The 22,214-nt window shown below is 43.0% G+C and overlaps 1 protein-coding gene across 1 annotated transcript in view; it reads right to left on the bottom strand.

Moving 5' to 3' along the window:
* Positions 1–2,068, bottom strand: part of LOC142246091 (phospholipase A2-like) — a 53,867-nt gene extending 51,799 nt beyond the window's left edge. The window contains exon 1 of the mRNA XM_075319110.1: positions 1,970–2,068. Coding sequence (XP_075175225.1) covers positions 1,970–2,009 — 40 coding nt within the window. The 5' untranslated portion in view covers positions 2,010–2,068. The remainder of the gene's footprint in view (positions 1–1,969) is intronic.
* Between the last annotated feature and the right edge of the window lie 20,146 nt (positions 2,069–22,214).

The raw sequence follows: 22,214 nt of genomic DNA, 5'->3' as shown, positions 1-22,214 counted from the left end.
ACACAAAAACGCTTGTAATGATGCCACATTTTTGTCAATAGAAGCAAGCTAAAAAAATGCAAGAAGAATGAACATGCTGCAGATTTTTTGTCATTCGTTTGTGACAAACTGCAGACAAAAAACTGCAACTTGCGCTCAGCAAATCTGAATTCTCAGACTTTGCTGGGAAGTCAAAAGTCAGAACTTTCTGACATCAAAACTGCACCAAAAAACTGCAGTGTGCGCATGCTGCAGTTTTTGATCAGTTTTGGGTGATCTTTTAGTCACTACAAACTACATGCTTTTTCTTCCCCAGCAAAGTCTAGGAGATTTCAGATCTGCTGTGCGCATGTTGCTTTTGCTTTTTGGCTGCATTTTAGGCCCCTTTCACACGTCAGTGGTTCTGGTACGTTTGTGCTTTTTTTTTATACGTACCAGAATCACTAACATACGCAGACCCATTATAGTCAATGGGTTTCCTCACACATCAGTGATTTTTCACTGAACGTGTCTCCGTGCAGCGTACACCCGTGGCCGTGATTCTGCACGGAGACATGTCAGTTTTTGTCTGACATCACTGATGACCCACGGACCACACTATGGTGTGATCCATGTGTGATCAGTGAAACACGTACAAGAAAATCACAGATATATTAAATATTAAAAATTTTCAACTTACCTTTCCTGCGATTCGCTGTGCCTGCTCCGCTCTCGGCAGCTCCTGCCTGGCTCATGAATATTCATGAGAGCAGGAACTGCCGACCAGGAAGTAGGTGCTGAGAGCGGTGGGCGGACGCTGGAGAGCCGAGGAGTTTAGCACCATGGACAGCAGCAGTGAAGGCAGGTGAGTAATGTCCATGTGCAATCACGGGATCACGGATCACGGATTGCACATGGACAACCCATGTGTGCCGTGAATCACGGAACACGGAGGGACATGTGCGTGTTTTACACGTCAGTGAAGAACATCTGTGTTTTTCACTGACGTGTGAAACGGGCCTAAGTGGGGACCACAAAAATGCAGCATGTCAATTTTTTTGCGTTTTTCACCCATTGGTGATTAAAAAAAAAACAAAAACACGCATGCTTTTTTGCCACAAGATGCATTCTTGGGGTTATGACAAAACTGGAGCATGCAAACATACACATATTGTGGCCAACCTAAGGCCTCTTTCACACGTCCATGAAAAACCACGCACGTTTTTCACGGACGTGTCAAAGGTGCGTTTTGCCCTCCATGAGCCGTGTACACGTCTGTTCTCCGTGTGTTATCTGTGATAACACACGGAGAACGGGGACTTTCTACTCACCTGTCCCTGGCTTCGCTGTCTGTGGTGCTGATCTTCGGTCTCCGGTCCTGCCGACTCCCCGCTGCTGCTGCGTCCGTCCGTAGTGAAGTGAATATTTACCCGATGTGTACTCCGGCTACGTGTGCAGGGAGCAGGGAGCCGGCACTGACAGCGTGAGAGCGACGGACGCTAGTAACCAAGTTAAATATTGGGTAACCAAGGAAAGGGCTTCCCTTGGTTACCCGATATTTACCTTCGTTACAGCTTATCGCAGGCTGCCAGAAGCTGGCTCCCTGCTCGCTTCAGTTCGTCGCTCTCTCGCTGTCACACACAGCAATGTGTGCTTCACAGTGGGAGAGAAACGAGCAAAAAATGAACCAGGACATTCAGCAACGAGCGGCGACCTCACAGCTGGGGCCAGGTCGTTGCTGGATGTCACACACAGCGATGTTCACTGTTACGTCACAGAAAATGGTGACTTAGCCGCGACGTCGTGGTCGCTGTCGTTGTCTGTGACATGTCCTTAAAGCATTTTCCTGGAGAAATTTAAAACAATGCAAGAATATAAAACTATAAAGAAAAGAGATCCATTTGGAAATGTTCTATTACATAATGTTTGATAAATTATCTTGTCCATTGTTTAAATAGCTCAAATCATTCCTAAACCCAGATATAGAATAAAAAAGTCTGATATTACTCACAGCTACACAGGAAAAACACAAGGAAGATTTCGCGCTCCATGGATGAGCCGGCAGTGTGATGTTTGTCTCTGAAGTTCTCCGATGTATATGAGCTCTTTATTCCTGGGCTCCTTTATATTGTGCTGTGATAACCCCTTACTTCCCTCCTTATTACATGTTTCCTCAGTCTCCTCCTCTGTGTGTCCTGGCTGTTGGCACTACTGGCAGGTGGCCCAGGAATTTGCTGGGTTCAAGCTAAAACATGGAAAGTTCTGATGAAAGTTCTCTTTGTATATATACTGTATATATGCTAATAAGGGCCGAATTAATAGTAAAATAGGGATTTAGGATATATACATTAACATAGAATGGAAAATGGCACCAGATTTATCAAAATACTGTATGCAACATAATAAATTTTGAGCAAATCGCTAGACATATTAGGCTGTGACCGCACTTTCCGTTTCCACCTGTGTTTCAGCAGGTTTTTAGGACCGTTTTGAACTGCAGCGTTTTCATGCCAAAAAGCATGCGTTTTGATTTTCAAGCAAGGTCAATGGAAAATGAAGATTTCTTGTCCGCACTTTGCGTTTTGAAACGCTTCGTTTAATTTGCATAATTTTTGGGAAAAACCATGCGTTCAAAGAAGCAGCATGTCAATTGTTTTTGCCATTTGGGTTGCGTTTTTCTAACAGTAGAGTTAATGAGAAACGTCAAAACTAGGACAAAATAAAAAAACAGGCATTTTCATTGCTTATTACTTGCTTTTTACTTGCGTGTTTGGTGATGAAAACGCAACTTTTGTTGGTTGGAAGTGACCTCACCAAAGTCCAAAATAACGTCACATCCATTAAAATATAAATAGAACCATTGTGCGTTCTGAATGCATCCAATTTGTAGTTGTAATTTGGATCTTTCGTTACAAAACAAGGACAAACATCATGGCTTGGTATAAAAGGCTGAAATTAGATGTTTCTAAAATGATTAGTCTGGTAAGTTAATTTGATAATCATTTTCTCACTATTTTTGTTAAAATATAATTTTACTAAAAAACTAAATTATTTTTTTTTTTAGTTTTAATAATTTATTAATATTTTATAAATTGATCATCTTTATTTTTTTGATAAAATAATTTGTGATTTTGTTGAACTGTATAAAGGAAATGATTTATTCTGCCATAATATGAATTCAAATTTTTTGGTAAAATATTAATAAACAAATAAGTATATCTAATGTTTAAATTCAATTATTATCGAAAAAATAATATATTGAGCCCTCATGCAAAAAGTGTATAGTTTTTTTTTGTTTGTTTTTTTTAAAACATTTATTTATTATGTAAACACATTCTTTTGTCATAAAATGTTAAATATTTAAATACGAATTTTTAAATTCATTCAAAATGTCAAACTATGTTAGGCATAAATTTAATAGTTAAATTTACCACTCAATTTAAAAAATAACAATGCTTTCTCTACTTTAAACATAAACTCAGGTGGAATCAATGCCCTGTTTATGGGATCCAACCTCGCCAGACTATATGCAAAAAATAAAACGTGGAGATTGCTGGATCATAATCTGTAAAGAGTTATATCCGCAGTGGCATGAGGCCGATCAAGCCCTGCAAAATAAGATTGGTATGTTGTTAATTTTTAGTCATTATCATTTTTTTCCAATTTATTTAACGGAACATAAAATAATAATTTGTAATAGATAATTCTATTTCTAAATAAAAAAAATTATATTGTTCATAATTAGATGGATAATTATAAAAAATTAATTTTGAATCTTAATTTCCACTTGTCAAAACAGAAAATGATGTACGAAAACGATGGCGGTTGATAAGAGACCGATTTAACAAGATACGATTTGAAACAGGGAAAAGTTACTCATCACCCGTTAAACCTAATTTTATTTATTATAATGAATTAAAATTTCTATGTTCGGGTCGAGTTTTGAGACAGTAAGTTTTTTAATTTTATTTATTTTCTTAAAAAAAATAAAAAATGTTATCATACATGTACTTTAAAACTTAATGATTTATTAATTTTTGTAAATTGTATAACATTTTGTGTCAAAGAACGGAGGGAAATATGCCACCACATGAAAATACCAGTTCTGATCTTCCAGCAAATAATCCAGAAACAACTGCTATTCCAAGTGTCAGCAATCAAGATCAAATCACACAACGTGAACAAACCCATGAGTCTGATCATGAGCTGGTCAATTTGGAGACATCTGTGCCAGTGTTAAATCCGGATATTACCAAAAAAGTTATCAGAAAACAAAAAACAAAAAACAAAAAAAAACAATAAAAATTCAAACGACCTACAACCAGATCAACTAATCAAACCATTCAAATATTGAAGTCAGCAACAGAGGATGACCAATTTGACAATTTTTCTATGAGTGTTGCCTGTAGAATTCGAAATTAATCTGAGAAAAAAAAACAATCAGTATGTATGACTGCCATTTGTGGGTTACTAGAGTGTTTTGAGGATGAAGGAGCCTTTCCCTCAGGTGGAGATTTAGTTCATCTTTGTGAGCAATCTTTTGTTAAAAAGAATAATCCTATTCAGCAAAGTGTGTCTCAAATTAATGTATCAACAAATATACCAAAAATTACAGAATATCAGGATTTCAATACAACATATGTAACCCAACATATTCATAACATCATCAAAAAAGAGATTATGGACAAACAATCAATGCAAATTATCCAAACTCACAAACTAATAGATTACGCCAAAATAAACATATGTCAGGATTTTTCACTAATGAACTTTATTCTCAGCCATGATGAGTAATAATCAATTTAACTTGAAAATATATTTTTTTCTTCTTGATTTATTTTGTTAAAAAGATAGACAAACAACTATTTGTGTTACACCAAAAAAAACATTTAATTATGTTACGAAAAATGTTTTTTTTGAAAATGTTATTTAACAAAGTAATTTGCTCAAAAATCATTATTTCATGTTTTATTAAATTTATAATATGTCTAAGAATAAAAATAATCTTCAACAAATATATGTATGAATTTATGTACAAACCAAATGAAGAAATTGTAATTTTTCAACAATACAAAAAAAAAAATTACTTTGGATTGAGAAAAATTAAATTTGTTTTGAAACAATATTTTTATTTTTTTGTTTGATTTCATAGATTTCTTCAACTCTAAGAAAAATTAATTGTAAGTAGGGGCTTCAACACCAATACTGTCATACTGCCATGGTATTGCACCAACATTACTATTAAAATATTCCGTATATCTATCTCTAACAGAAATTCTAGAAATGTTAGGTCGGCCAGATAATGACAGAACAGGTAGGAATGCAGTAGGCTGATGCCCATCATTAATTTCAGATCTAAATCTTCTTAAAAAATTATGTAGAACACAACAAGATTTTATTACTCTATCAACAGTCGAAATTTGTAACTGAATAGCTGTATGTAGAATACGCCATTGGCTGCTCATTATGCCAAAAGTGCATTCTACATACCTTTTGGCTCTACTCAGGCGATAATTGAATATGCGCCATTTATCATCTAATCCTCTCCGTGGGTATGGGCATAAAAGATTATGCAGAAGAGGAAAGGCTTCATCAGCAACAAAGACATATGGGGTTGGAACATCAGATCCTGGTAATGGTTTAGGGGATGGTAATGTTTCTGAGTTAGTTATAATTTGTTTGCCTATTTCGGAATTCTATGAAATTATATTTTGCATCAGCAACTGCCATTAATACAACGGAAAAATATTTTTTGTAATTAAAAAATTTGAACCAGATCTAGGCGGGTGCAGTATTCTTATATGTTTTCCGTCTACGGCTCCTATACAGTTTGGAAAATTAGCCACATGTTCAAAATCACAGGCGACATTCAGCCAAATATCTTCATTAGGAGTTCGCATTACTATAGACTGCAGAATATTCCAAATGACACCACATGTTTCATGTATAATTTCTGAAATGGTAGTTTTTCCAAGACGAAATTGGAGATGAAGTGATGAATAACTTTCACCAGTTGCAAGGAATCTGTAAATTTAATACATATATGAATGTATCCATTACTTTGCATGTAAAAAAATGTTAATAAATTAACCCAATTAATATTTACACATAAAAAGATTATACAGTTACAAGAAGTCTCTCCTCTGCTGATATAGCTTGTCGCATGTACGTGTCGGCATGTGTTATTTCTCCACGTATTAAGGATAATAATTCATCAAATCCATTTTTGGGGAAACGGCAAAAGGATATGAATTTATCCTCATACCTGTGTAATTTTTGCAACATAAATAGTTATAATATTTTGTGTGTTTATTAAAAATAATATAAATATAAAATGAAAAAAAAAATATTAAAACAATATATTTAATTTTTTTTATATTTTTATGTTTTGTTTTTTTCTCAAAATTGAATACTTTAAAATAAAGCTATTTTTTTAAAAAACAAAAAAAATTAAAAACTTCTGTAAATCTGTATATAAGTTGGCAAAGTGGCCTTTTTGATTGCGCTCCTGTAAAAGAGGATGAACCCACAGTCCTGTTGCTTGCTGTTGTTGCTTTGATTAAAAAAAATAATAAGTTTACAGATATTAAAAACAAAAAAATTTGTTGTAATATTTTTTAAAAACATAAGACATGACAACATAAATACCTGTTGCCTTCTACATCGATTTAAGGGTGAGAACGCACTTTGCGTTCACCTACTTGCAGTTCAAAACGCACATTTTTGGCTTAATTGATTTGACCAAAGGTGCCTTTTTCTGAACTTTAGCGCTGAAAACGCATGCGTATTTACAGCGTTTTTGATGCGTTTTCAGCGCTTTTTACATGCGTTTTCACCTGCGTTTTGAACATCAAGACACTGCCTAATAAAGTTTAAACAGTCAAAAAGAATGAAAAAAGAGAAAAAAAAGGAAAAAACTATATTAATGGGAAAAATAATGAAAATAGATATAATTCATAAAATTATAGCGGTAATATACATTTTATCACCAAAATAGCAATAAATGCATATTTTCCTCAAATTTAATTGTTGAATTATGTGTATGTGTAAAGGGACATATGAAATCATTATTTTGATGTCCAAAAAGCATGCGTTTTGGTAGTCCAAAACGCATTTTTTCTGCACTGAAAAAGTAGGCAAAACGCAGGAATTTGAAGGAATCTTGGTTTTTGCCATTTTTCATTGACTTCAATGTTAGCAAAACGCACCCAAAATAGCAAAAACAATTGACATGCTGCTTCTTTGAACGCATGGTTTTTGCCACAAAATATGCAAATTAAACGCTGCGTTTATAAACGCAAAGTGTGGTCTGAAAATCACCATTTTCCATTGACTTTGCTGGAAAATCAAAACGCATGCCTTTTGGCATGAAAAAGGTGCTTCTCAAAACGGACCTAAAAAGCAGCTGAAACGCAGGTGGAAACGCATAGTGCGTTCTCACCCTAAGAGCATCAATATTAATAGCAAGCAATGCCTCTGCGATCTTCTCAATCTTAATGTACCCCTAATATTTGGCATTGTAGATGAAAATGACACAGATACACAGATTTTGGTGAAAAACCAGCAAGACAGAAATGACATCAGTAGATGTCTATTTGTAGGGGGGGTGGGGGGTGGTTGCCTACATTCTTGAAACAACGATAAACTTTAATACAGCATGTTTCTTAAGAACAAACGCATCGTATCATAAGCATCTAAAGCGCAAGTTATATTATTTTGAAACGCACAGAAAAAGCATCTGAGAAGCGATCAAAACGCAACGCAAAAGGATGCGTTTCAGATGCAGGTTTGAGTAAAAGTCAAAATTAACAAAGGTCAACTTTGGCAAAAATATGCGTTTTTACATGCTTCAAGGACGACGCTAAGTGCGAACACAGCCTTAGATCTTTTTTATCGCTCAACATTCTATTTCCCCATAGTTAATGATTTTTATTAATGCCCATTTCTACAGTTGTCCCTCAATAATAAAACAACCAAGTGTTTGAAATTGGGGGCCTTGTGATTCAAGTAAATCCCGGTGAGCCCTGCTTTGCTTTTGATTTTTTCCTCCTCGCGTTCCAAAAATGTAAAGGGAACCTGTCAGGTCCAATATGCACTCAGGACCATGAGCAGTTCTGTGTGCATATTGCTAATCCTTGCCTAAAGGCCCTGTCACACACAGAGATAAATCTTTGGCAGATCTGTGGTTGCAGTGAAATCATGGACATATTGTTCCATTTGTACATGGCCACAAACCTGGCACTGATTGTCCACAATTTCACTGCAACCGGAGATCTGCCACAGATTTATCTCTGTGTGTGACAGGGCCTTAACTGTCTCTGTATACACTAGCATAGATAAGGAGATCTTTAGAAAAAGTATTTCTAAAGATCTTTTATCGTATGCTAATGAGCGTAGGGACTAGTCCCCTGGGCGTTAGTTCCCCGGCCAATCGACTCTCATTAGCATGTTAGTACGTCCCTGTGAGTGTGCTATCATGTGCTAATGAATACGCAGCATCACAGGATGATCTCACTCACTTCTCCACCACCAGCACATCCTACGGGGGATTTCGGCTCAGTGCACATGACCCCGAAGTTTGGGTCATGCGCACTATGAAGCTGGGTGTACACGTCCTGGCTTCAAACTGAAGTAGTGAGCATGACCCAAACTCCAGGGGCATGCGCACTGAGCCAAAATCCAGCGTTGGCAGCGGAGAGGTGAGTGAGATCCTCCTTTGACGTTTGTGTATTAATTAGCATGATAGCACGCACACAGGGCGTACTAACATGCTAATGAAGGGCGACTGGCCAGGGGAACTAACGCCCAGGGAACTAGTGTCTTGCTTATTAGCATACGATAAAAGATCTTTAGAAATACTTTTTCTAAAGATCTCTTTATCTATGCTAGTGTATACAGGGACGGTTAGGCAGGGATTATCATTATGCACCAGAACTTCTCATGGTTCTGGGTGCATAATACACCCGACAGGTTCCCTTTAACTGCTTCAATTTTGTAAACACTTGAATGAGGGTTTTTTTGTTTTTGTTTTTTTGCAGAATGAGTTGTATAGGAAAAATATCCCAGTTATTCTGAGACTGTTATTTCGTGATATATTTTATTTTGCGTTCGTGGTAAATTTACGATTATATTTTGTGCGTTTATTTGTGAAAATATAGGAAATATGTTGAAAATTTGGAAAATTTCACAATTTTCAAACTTTTAATTTTTGTTCCCTTAAATCAGAGTTATGTCACATAAACTAGTTAATCAGTAAGATTTTCCACATGTCTACATCAGTACTATTTTTGAAACATATTTTTTTTATTTTTAGGAAGTTAGAAGGGTTAAACGTTTTTTAGCAATTTCTATTTTTTTTCCAACAAAATTTACAAAAACAACTTTTTTATAGACCACATCACATTTGAAGTTATTTTGAGTAGGGGTGTAACGATCACAGTCGCAACCATGACCAGGCTTGGCAGGGTTAGGGGCTCGGCGCCTGCCCTGCAGAGAAGTAAGAGAGAAGCTGCCCAGTGGCGTACTGTCAATGGTGGCAATCCACATGGCCGCTATAGGGCCTGTGAGTCACGGGGGTCCGGTGCCAGCGGTGCCACTGACTGCAATGCCTGCTGTACCTGGATGTATGTTCGGGGACACACATTCAGTTGAAATACATTGCGGCGCAATACAAGCTACTGTCGAAATGTTGTCATAGTGGGTACCGTTAAAGAATGTACGTCTGGAACACCATGGTGTGAACAGGGTGCAAGACTCAAAAATATACAACTAAACAATAGGATAAAGAGTTTCACACCAGTCACAATGTATAGGGGATTAATGAAAAGCAGAACTGCTATGGGAATACTAGACTTAAAAATACAATGGACTATCTGAAAAAAGTGAAAAACATGAAAATGGTATGTTCATAATTGCTATGAATAATAAGAAGGAGAGATGTTTAGCCATTGTATTGATCAATGCAAAGGAGCCCCAAACCAAACGCCAAGGTAATCTCTATTTTTGGGGTCCCTAACCTATGTGTAACCTCACCTGCAGTTAAAAAACTTGCTCTGTGTGGGAAGCAAAGGACTTTATATGTGAAATAAGACACATGGCTATGGGTGGGGCAGGGTTCTCAGACAGAAAATGCATACTAATTAAAGAATGTACATTATTTCACATATATAGCCTGGTCCTTTGCTTCCCATACAGAGCAAGTTTTTTAACTGCAGGTAAGGTTACACATAGGTTAGGGACCCCAAAAATAGAGATTACCTTGGCGTTTGGTTTGGGGCTCCTTTGCATTGATCAATACAATGGCTAAACATCTCTCATTCCTATTATTCATAGCAATTATGCACATACCATTTTCATGTTTTTCACTTTTTTCAGATAGTCCATTGTATTTTTCAGTCTAGCATTCCCATAGCAGTTCTGCTTTTCATTATTCCCCTATACATTGTGACTGGTGTGAAACTGACATCTGACCTGTTGTGATTTTTTGGAGCAAGAATTAATAAATCAATAGCAGGTCAAGAATTGCTTTTATTTATTTTTTACACCGTTCACTATGCGGTATATGTGATTAGGCAGAATTATTCTTTGAGTTGGTGTGATTACAATGATTACAAATTTATATTTTTTAATGTTTGGCTACTAGCACACACTTAAACGCTTTTTCTGTTACCCAAAATGTTTTCGCATTGCCATATTTTGAGAGATATAAATATTCTGTATTTCTGAAGACAGTCATGTGAGGGCTTGTTTTTTGTGAGGAGTTTTATTGGCACTATTTTTGGGCACAATGCATTTTGATCGCTATCTAGTCCGTTTTTGGGGAGACACAACATAAATCAGCAATTCAGGAGTTATTTGTTTTCTTTCAGGTTTTTTATGCTGTTTACAATGTGGTAAAATTAATAAGACAGCTTTATTCTTTGCGTCAGTACGATTACAGCAATACGACATGTTTGTCGATTTTTTTTTATATTTTGCAACTTTTTCAAAATAAATCTGTTTTTTGCCTTCCTATATTCTCAGAGCTGTAGCTTTTTTATTTTCCTGCGGATGGAGCTAATTTGGGGGTTATTTTTTGCAGGACAAGATGACTTTTTCAGAGATTCCATTTTTACTTACATCCTACTTTATGAGTGTGCGTTAGTCCCCTTTTTTTTTCAGCAGTAATGATGAAATAGCCCCTTTTTTTTTGCAACTTTTTTTATGGTGTTCACTCTGTGACAGTTTTATAGCATGGGTCATTCCTGATGCAACAATACCAAGTACTGTATGTGTACTTCTTTTGTTTATTTGTTGCCGATGCAATCGTACTGCTGTACATTTAGGGGTTAAAGGAAATCTGTCTGCAGATTTTTTCTAAATAATCTAATAGCAGAAAGAGGTAGCGACAGAGACCCTGAGTCCAGCAATGTATCACTTTGTTTGCTGGGTGAAGCAGGTATTATAGAATACAGTTTTCTATGTTGCAGATTTAGCAGAGCACAGTTGTTGAGCTGTGTATAACCCAACCTCACCACAGCTTTCTGTACATTGTATAGTGACATAGAGCTCCTAATCAGTGCTGGAGATGTGGTTGAATTAGGAGGCCAGTTGTCCTGTAGCGATAATTTCCTGCTGATAAAACATTGATTGTATTGAAACAGCCAAACATAGCACAGTAAATATTATTTATTATTATAGCGCCATTTATTCCATGCCGCTTTACATGTGAAAGGGGTATACATAATAGGAACAAGTACAATAATAAAACAATACAAGGCACAGACAGGTACAGGAGGATAGAGGTCCCTGCCCACGAGGGCTCACAGTCTACAAGGGATTGGGGAGGATACAGTAGGTGAGGGTAAAGCTGGTCGTCAGGCGCTGTATGAAACAGAGGGTTACAGCAGGTTGTAGGCTTGTCGGAAGAGGTGAGTCTTCAGGTTTCTTTTGAAGCTTGTCAAGGTAGGCAAGAGTCTGATATGTTGTGGCAGTGCAATCCAGAGTATGGGGGAGACACGGGAGAAATCTTGGATGCGATGGTGGGAAGAGGAGATGAGAGGGGAGTAGAGAAGGAGATGTTGTGAGGATCGAAGGTTATATGCAGGTAAGTACCGGGCGACTAGGTCACAGATGTAGGGAGGAGACAGGTTGTGGATGGCTTTGTATGTCATGGTTAGGGTTTTGAACTGGAGTCATTGGGCAATGGGAGGCCAGTGAAGGGATTGGCAGAGAAGAGAGGTCGGGGAGTAGTGCGGGGACAGGTGGATTAGTCGGGCAGCATAGTTTAGAATAGATTGTAGGGGTGCAAGACTGTTAAAAGGGAGGCCACAGAGCAGGAGGTTGCAATAATCCAGACGGAAAATAATAAGGGCATGCACTAGGGTTTTTGCAGCTTCTTGGGAAAGGAATGTACAGATCCAGGAAATATTTTTGAGTTGGAGGCGGCAGGAGGTGAAGAAGGCTTGTATGTGTGGCTTGAAAGAGAGATCATAGTCTAAAGTTACTCCTGGGCAGTGAGCACGTGGGACTGGAGAAAGTGAGCAGCCATTGACATTGATGGATATGTCAGATGGGGAGTTGAGTGAGGAGGAGGAAAGATGATGAATTCTGTTTTGTCCATGTTCAGTTTTAGGAATCAAGCAGAGAAAAAGGATGAAATAGCAGACAGACAATGTGGGATTCTGGTTAGTAGGGAGGTAATAACAGGTCCAGAGAGGTACATCTGAGTATCATCAGCGTAGAGGTGATACTGTAAACTGTGGGACTCTATGAGCTGCCCCAGGCTGAAGGTGTAGATAGAGAACAGCAGGGGTCCTGGAACTGAACGTTGGTCCTATCCTGGACCTCCTCATACTTAACCGACCAAACTTTTAGCGTCTCCCACTCTCACACCACTTCCTCATTTCCCCCCCTCATCATCACACACAACTACTGCTTCTTGTACTCAAGAATATGCCTCCTCCTTCTCTGCTGTAAGGGCAGATATCTTTCCCTGATTTTTTTTGGATGAAGTAACATGGATACGCTCCCAGTCATCTGCTTATACGTTGCCGTTTGTGCAGATGGTGTCGTACCACTTTGTTGAGTCTATTGCCTTTCGAGTAACCATGGTATATGCTTAGTCTCTCTAGAAGATACTCTCCATTAGTTCTTACAGATAGAGGAGCCTGCCCTGTGATCTAATGTGCAAGAGAATGTAGGCCACGCTCACAATTTGTCTTTGCGATAAAAAGAACACTGCACAGTAGACATCCAGAGCAGCAACTATGCCTGGATTCCATAGGATTTCTGGGTCAGTAGCTTGGACAAGTGGCCAAGTTTGTTATGGGCATGCTGTCATGTCAACCCCCCAATGTACCATCAGACAGGGTATTTAGCACTGCTGGTGTCTTTGTCACAACCAAAACAGCCCAAATTACTCACTCCAAGCGTTGAAGCCCTCCCATTTGTCAAAATTAATTAGATATGGGTCAGTGCCGACTTTCATTCACCAACAACTGATGCCTATGGTAAAATTGACTGTACCATCTGACTGCCTGTTGCCTGTTTTTTAAACAGTTTTCCTGCTCTCCTTGCCTTTCCCGTCAGATTTTTCTACTGTATTGTCTCTGTGCCTGCTGCTAATCATCTCTTGGCTGGTCACTGTGTTTTGTAGTGCTATACTGTACTATGGCTGTTGTTGCTAACTCTACCCTTCCAAACATATCCTAGCCCAACCCATAATCTCTTTACACCGTGCATTTTCTGCTGCTTAGACGCCCACACACATCTCCTGCACTTGTCCATCATTGTGTTGTTTAATGATAATGTACATTGTGCACTCTCCTGAGGACACAAAAACATAAAACAATTTCCAAAATAGGGCTATTTTTTTGTACAGTTTGATGACAGGCCATTGCTTCTTTACTTTCAAAACAGCAAAGATATCCCTGCTCCCTAAAGGAAAAGAAAGGGATAATTTTTGGACAGCTTGATAAAAAAAAAGCCTATGTAATTGTGCATTCATTTTGAGACTGCAAAATCAGTAGCGAATCCCCCAAAAAATATTTTTTTTTCACTCCTAGTTGAGAAGTCATTACTTCATTACTTTCAAAACAACTAATCTGTGTTTCTGCTCCATAAATAGTAGCATAAATTGTGAAAAAGCTTTTTCTTCAGTTAGCAAACAAAAACCTCTTGATCTTCCCCAAACATGGATATTATTGCACCACCCAATGTGAAAAGCCACAGCTTTTCCGTTTCCACCTCCTGTATATAAACACCAGCAAGGTAGGCATTGACCCAAACTGGCACTCATAGTGCTGCACCAGCTTCACATACTGACTGACAATTTAGTCCATAGAAGAACAGCACAGGACGCAATCTTTTCCCACATATGAAGGTTCTTCCCCCAGTGTCCCTTTTTGGGCCATTTATTTGCTTTAAGTTTGTGGCTTAATAAGAATATGTTCTTATCACCAAGTCATAGACAGAATATAATACTATTTTATTCTTGCCTTTTGTAGTAATAATAATACTATTTTATTCTTGCCTTTTGTAGTAATAATAATAATACTATTTTATTCTTGCTTTTTGTAAGTAAGTTTTTAAAAAGTTTTATTCATTCAACTTTTCTCAAGACTAGTTCCACATTTTTTTTTACAGCAAAATATCATTATCCTACATAATAATTCAGAGAATGGGTGGTCTTGATGAGCCATTAAGGGTTTGTTCTATCAGGACAAGTTCTATCCATTGAAGAAAAGAAACTGGGTAGGGTAGTATTCCACTTGCGAGAGGCTCGCGTATATCTCGCATCGTATCACCCGGCACAGCCTGCCTCTTTCCCGACGGGAGCGGGTCAGCTGCATAGAAATACATGCAGCTGACCCGCTCCTGTCGGGAGAGAGGCAGGCTGTGGCGGGTGATGCGATGCGAGATATACGTGAGTCTCTCGCAAGTGGAATCCTACCTTAAGGAGCCTTTTCCAATCTAGAGGACAATGTGCAACATGGTGGAATTCTTTGTACAGATCAAGTGGCTCAATCGATTCTGGAACAGTTTTTCTTTTTCTTCTGTGGCCCTAAGTTCAATAAGTTATGCCCCTCTGGTAATAAAGATGCACATTTTCTCTTTAGTCAACTGGGCATACATCACAGAACTTACCTGTGGTGGCACTCGTGTTTTCATTGCTATTTCCTCATCTCATACTAGCCAAACACCCACAGAGAAGTTGGTAGTACATGCCAAGTTTATTTATTGGAAAAAGGTTATCTTTATTGCCAAGGGTACATAACAGAGGAGCACAGAAGAAAAAGAAAAACTGTATCAGTCTGTGGCACAGTGGCAAATGGAGGAAATAAAGTTCATCTTTTCACTTTTCTAATAACATACTTGGTCCAGTGTACATGACATGACACCTGTATATTGCACAGAAAGGCTTATCCTGTCTACATCACATGCTTACAGCCCCAATAGGGGCAGCTTTCTTTATCATGAACATAAAAAAATGCATAAAAGAAGCACTAAATAGAACGGCCCACCTATCTGAAACCGGTATGGTACATTTAAAAACAACAAAATTGAATATAATAAAAATAAAAAATAAAAAATTAAAAAACACAAACTCAGAGTATGAAATCTGCCTGTGAACAGAATTTTTGGCATTTAAAATAAGGAAAAGAAGCTAAGAAATTTGAATAGAAAAATCTTAAAAGGAGTTTCCAAGATTAAAATAAAAGAGCCAAAAAGATGGTATTGTGATAATATAACAGAACAACCGAACATTTCCCCTCTCCGGCGCCACTCTTCTGGTGTTCCCCACTGGCCTTTACTTCTTTATTTGCACCGATTATGTACTGGCTGCTAGAGATGAGCCACGCCCCTAGAGTTCGAGTTCGGTTCGGTTCGTCGAACGGTGCCCCCTTTGATGAGCCGTTCGACAAGCCGTTCGACGAACCTCTCAAACCCCATTGAAAACAATGGGAGGCAATCACAAACCCCTAAAAAAACCTGGAAAACACCCTTAAAGTTGTCCAAAAGGTGCCATGCAACTCCCAAGACAACACAAACACATGGGAAAGTGAAAAGGACAAATACTCATGCGGAAACTAAACAGCTGTACGAGGAAAAAGAGGAGGAGACACAGATATATGAGTATATGCAAGGGAACATCGATGCCATTACTGTGCAACTTGAGCCCTGCTCATTTTAGGCTTCCAACCTGGATAAATTGCCCGAGCTCGCCACGTACGCCTTGGGTATCTTGTCGTGTCCCGCAGCCAGTGTTCTCTCGGAACGTTTCTTCAGTGCTGCTGGGGGTGTGCTGACAGATAAGTGCACGCATCTGTCCACTGACAATGTGGACAGACTAACGTTCATCAAGATGAGGAAGTCATGGATCTCAGAGGACTTTTCTTCCCCTGGGTCATCCAGGAGAGGCGAAAGGCATGTGTATTTTTGAGAGTGCTTCATGCAAAGCATCTTTATCATCTTGAAAATGGGGGTCAACTGATGCCAGTCAAGTGGGGTGTGTGTGGCCCAAATAGAGGAAAAGAGGGAGACTGTGGTTGGAGTCCCCTCGCTTTTGAAAAAAGAACCAAGATGAACAAGTCATGGATCACAGAGGACTTTTCTTCCCCTGGGTCATCTAGGGGAGGCGAAAGGCACGTGTATTTTTGAGAGTGCTTCATGAAAAGCATCTTTTTCATCTTGAAAATGGGGGTCAACTGATGCCAGTCAAGTGGGGTGTGTGTGGACCAATTTTTGGAAACAAGGGAGACTGTGGTTGGTGTCCCCTTGCAGTGTTTTACATGCTTTTAGAAGGGCATGACATGGCTTAGAGGTTGACTTTCAGCATCTGCAAACTGTTGGCTACCGAAATGCTGCCTTTCCAACCTTTTTAACCGAGGATTTTTGAGACCTTATGCCCATCGCAGTGCCCCAAGAGCTGATGCCCAGGCGCCACTCCTTCTCCAACAAAGGCGTGCCCGCGCTACATCAGCATGTCGCACCAAACATCACCGCTTCTTTGAGAAACTCTGTGTTACAGGGTGCATTTCACCACAGATACTTGGCCCAGTAAGCATGGATAGGGGCGTTACATGTCACTGACTGGGCAATGGGTTACTATGGGGAGAGATGGAGAAGGGTCTCCTGTACAAGTCTTGCCGTCCCCACGAGTTGTGTGTCAATCCTTCCTCTGTATGTAGAAGTTAATACACTGCTTCTGCCTCCTCAACCTCGTCTGGGTCCTCCACCTCTGCCCAAACCCTGTGTGGTCAGGCCACCCTTCTGTCACGCTCCCCGGCTCCCCTGCCATGCTCCCCGGCTCCCTTGCCACGCTCCCCGGCTCCCCTGCCACGCTCCCCGGCTCCCCTGCCATGCTTCCCCGCTCCCATGTCACGCTCCGCCGCTCCCTTGCCATGCTTCCCGGTCCCCCGCTCCACAGCCTCCATGCTCCCTCACCTGCGTCCTCCAGGCAACCCGGTCCCCGCTTCCGGCGTCCGTCGGCAACGCTGAGCCAGCCCGGCACTCCTGCCTCCTGTGCACCGCTTCCTGCTCTGGCTTCTGGCACCCGGGCCTCGCGCATGCGCATTAGGGCGCGCGCGCGGTCATTGACCCTCTCTTAAAGGGCCAGCGTCCTCCAACAGGATATTGAAGAATCAGGTACAGGGTATATAGGGGTTTCCTTTCCAAGTGGGCGGGACCTCCTCGCTCTGTTGGTTCCAGATTCTGCCTGACATCATCTCGGCCTCCGAACCTGAGCTCCGTCACCCGGACTACCTTCAGAGACTTCGTGGTCCCAGGGACTTCTTCACTCCACTCCTCTGAACGGACTGTCCTGCTGCCCGTAGTGCTCCGGCTACCGGGCACCTTGCCCTCGGTGAGGTGTTCAGCCCAGTGGATCCACCTCCTGGGCCTACCCGTCCTGCTGGTCCTAACAGTAAGAACAGGCCATGGATCCCGCCGAAGCACTAGCGGCCCAGCTGGGTGGCTTGCAGCAGGAACTCGGACGACAGCGCGAGACTCAGTCCCGCATGCTGGCCTTCATGTCCTCGGTGGATACTCGCCTGAACACGCTGCAAGCAACTGCCACGTCCCTGGCATCTCAGGCTTCAACAGCACAGTCCACGGCCGCAGTTCCCGTGGCGGCTTCCTCGGAAGCCTCTAAACTCCGCTTGGCCTCTCCACCCCGATATGCCGGAGATCCTAAGACCTGCAGAGGATTCTTGAATCAGTGCTCCCTCCACTTTAAGCTGCTTCCGCACCTGTTTGCCTCCGACCAAGCCAAGGTGGCGTTTGTGATGTCCCATCTAGAGGGTGAGGCACTGGCCTGGATGAACCCCTTGTGGGAGAGGGAGGATCCTGTAACTACTAACATCCAGGAATTCCTGCAGGCGTTTAGAACCACCTTTGACGAAAACCGGACGTGCCGCCGCGTCCACCTCATCACTCCTCAGGCTACGTCAGGGGACCTTGACGGTGGGCCAATATGCCATCCGCTTTCGCACCTTGGCCTCAGAATTGGGGTGGAACAATGAGGCCCTCACCGCCGCCTTCTGGGAAGGACTCTCCAGTTGTATTAAGGACGAGCTGGCAGGCCGCGATGTTCCTTCCACCCTGGATGCCCTGATTGCACTAGCCACCCGCGTTGACCTCCGTTTTCAGGAACGATCCAAAGAGGTGTCCCGCAAGAGACGTCCGATACGGCATTCCTCTCCTCCGCAGAAGCCCGTCGTACCTCAGTCGGCATCGTCTGGCGTCTCTGTCCACGAACCCATGCAGATTGATCGTTTGCGGCAGTCCGAACAACGCCGAGCAGAATGGCTCGCCAAGGGCCTCTGCTTCTACTGCGGAGAGGGCACACACCTGCTACGTTCCTGTCCAGAGAGGCCGGGAAACTCCAAAGCCTAGGGTTGGTAGGAGAGGCCACCCTAGGTGCTGGGACTCTCTCAGACCCGGTTACGTGGACTGTTCAAGTGACAATGGGAGAGACGCGGTTCACGGCTGAGGCGTACCTCGATTCCGGGGCAGCAGGCAATTTCATCCAGCAGGCCACGGTGGACAAGTACCAGGTACCAGTTACTCCACTCGACAAACCCCTCGTGATTGCCTCTGTAGATGGGAGACCCCTCTCCGACACCATCTCGTGGATCACCAAGCCAGTAGAACTACGTATCGGTGCCCTGCACACCGAGAACATCACTCTCTACGTCCTCCCACACATGTCTCATCAAATCCTGCTGGGACTCCCCTGGTTACGAACACACGAACCGTCGGTCAGCTGGCGTACTGGTGAAATTACCCGATGGGGCTCCTCTTGCCACGAGAACTGCCTGAAGTCCATACAGCCCATCCGACGACCACCGGTTCCGGAGTTCCTACCAGGACTGCCTTCGTCCTATTGGTCCTTCGCGGACGTTTTTGATAAAAAGGAGTCAGAGGTACTGCCGCCACATCGTCCTTACGACTGTGCCATCGACCTACTCCCGGGAACCATACCACCTCGAGGACGGATATATCCTTTGTCCCCTGCTGAAACAAGGGCCATGTCTGCCTACATCACTGAGAACCTGGCAAGGGGATTCATCCGGAGATCCTCCTCTCCTGCTGGAGCAGGCTTCTTCTTCGTTAAGAAGAAAGAGGGCGACCTGCGCCCATGCATTGACTACCGGGGATTGAACCAAATCACCGTAAAGAATAAATACCCCCTGCCGCTCATCCCCGAATTGTTTGATCGGCTTAGAGGAGCTCGTTTGTTTACCAAGTTGGATCTTCGGGGTGCCTACAACCTGGTCCGCATCCGCTCTGGGGACGAATGGAAGACCGCATTTAACACTCGCGATGGGCACGACGAGTATTGTGTGATGCCCTTCGGCCAGTGTAACGCACCGGCAGTCTTTCAAGAATTAGTGAACGACGTGTTCCGGGACCTTCTCTACGTCTGTGTGGTGGTATATCTGGATGACATCCTAGTCTTCTCTCCGGACCTCCAGACCCACAGAGAGAACGTGCAGCTGGTACTACAAAGACTGAGAGAGAATCGTCTGTACGCCAAGTACGAGAAGTGTGTCTTCGAGCAGTCTTCTCTTCCCTTCCTGGGTTACGTAATCTCCGATACCGGCCTGCAGATGGACTCAGAGAAGGTCTCTTCCATTCTCAACTGGCCCCCTCCTTCCGGACTGAAGGCAATTCAACGGTTTCTTGGATTTGTGAACTATTACCGTCAGTTCATCCCTCACTTCTCTGCCCTGACTGCGCCTCTCTCTGCCTTGACCAAGAAGGGGGCTAATCCAAAGGACTGGTCACCTGCGGCCGACGCTGCGTTTGGCTCCCTGAAACGGGCATTTGCTTCCTCCCCTGTGCTCCACTGTCCGGAGTTCAACCGACAGTTCACCTTGGAGGTGGATGCCTCCTCCTCGGGAGCCGGAGCAGTGCTCATGCAGAAGTCCGCCCATCATCTGCCCAAGTAAAATCATTCAGGTGGCTCATGTCACTCTGGCCCAGATACCGCCCGGGAAGACCTATGTCTCTGAAACTGACAGACAAAAAGTGTTGCACTGGGGCCATGCCTCGAAAATAGCCGGTCATGCTGGTCAGAAGAGAACATGGAGTACAATTGTACGTCACTACTGGTGGCCATCCCTTCGCACGGACGTCGCGTCTTTTGTCTCAGCCTGCTCCTCTTGTGCCCGGAACAAGACGCCCAAACACCTGCCATATGGTCGCCTTCTGCCGCTGCCAATTCCCTCCGTTCCGTGGCAACACATTGCAATGGACTTTATTACAGACTTGCCCTTGTCCGCCGGACACACAGTCATATGGGTCGTGGTGGACCATTTCTCCAAAATGGCTCATTTCGTCCCTATGGCTGGACTCCCCTCTGCCCAGGAACTCGCTGACGCCTACATACAGCACATCTTCCGGTTGCATGGCTTTCCCTCACACATTGTGTCCGACAGAGGAACTCAGTTTACCTCCCGCTTCTGGAGGGCCCTCTGCAAACATCTGGGAGTGGCTCTGGACTTTTCTTCAGCCTACCATCCTCAGTCGAATGGCCAAGTGGAACGAGTCAATCAGATCCTGACCTCCTTCTTGCGTCACTACGTTAACACCCATCATGACGACTGGTCCACGCTCCTTCCTTGGGCTGAATTCTCCCATAACCATCACATCAGTGAGTCCTCCTCCAGCTCTCCCTTCCATGTCGTTTACGGACTTCAGCCTTCCGTCCCATTACCTGTATCTTCTTCCTCGGATGTCCCTGCTGCTGATACCGTAGTCCGTGACTTTTCAACAATTTGGGACTCTGTCAAGACGTCCCTTGGACGTGCTTCCCTGCGGATGAAGAGACACGCGGTCAAGAGGCGTCTGGATCCTCCGTGTTTCTCTCCAGGAGATCTGGTCTGGCTTGCTTCCAAATATGTCCGATTGAAGCTACCATCATACAAGCTGGGTCCTCGCTACATCGGGCCGTTTAAAGTCATCGGCAAGATAAATGAGGTCTCCTACAAGCTGCAGCTCCCGGCCACGATGAGGATACCCAACTTCTTTCACGTCTCCCTGCTCAAGCCGGTTGTCCTTGGTCCCTTTTCCACTGCTGCCAGTTCTGCTCCTCCTATTGCTGACGATGACATCTATGCGGTAATGGATATCGTGGCCGTGAAGACCGTGAGGGGCCGACAGTTCTTCCTGGTGGACTGGGCTGGGTATGGTCCTGAGGATAGGTCCTGGGAACCCCGAGAGAATGTGGGAACTCCCCTGATACGTGCCTTCCTGTCCCAGTTACGGGGAGGGGGGCGTGGGGGAGGGGGTACTGTCACGCTCCCCAGCTCCCGTGCCATGTTCCCCGGCTCCCCTGCCATGCTCCCCGGCTCCCCTGCCACGCTCCCCGGCTCCCCTGCCACGCTTCCCCGCTCCCATGTCACGCTCCGCCACTCCCGTGCCATGCTTCCCGGTCCCCCGCTCCACAGCCTCCATGCTCCCTCACCTGCATCCTCCAGGCAACCCGGTCCCCGCTCCCGGCGCCCGTCGGCAACGCTGAGCCAGCCCGGCACTCCTGCCTCCTGTGTACCGCTTCCTGCTCTGGCTTCTGGCACCTGGGCCTCGCGCATGCGCATTAGGGCACGCGCGCGGTCATTGACCCTCTCTTAAAGGGCCAGCGTCCTCCAACAGGATATTGAAGAATCAGGTACAGGGTATATAGGGGTTCCTTTCCAAGTGGGCGGGGCCTGTTCTTCGTGTTTGCTAAGCTAGGAGTCAGGTCTCCCTGTGCCTTGTCCCGTACTTACCTA

Source organism: Anomaloglossus baeobatrachus, chromosome 7 (assembly GCF_048569485.1).
Source record: "Anomaloglossus baeobatrachus isolate aAnoBae1 chromosome 7, aAnoBae1.hap1, whole genome shotgun sequence".
NCBI classification, from domain to species: Eukaryota; Metazoa; Chordata; class Amphibia; order Anura; family Aromobatidae; genus Anomaloglossus; species Anomaloglossus baeobatrachus.
This window is presented reverse-complemented; position numbering and strand designations above follow the sequence as displayed.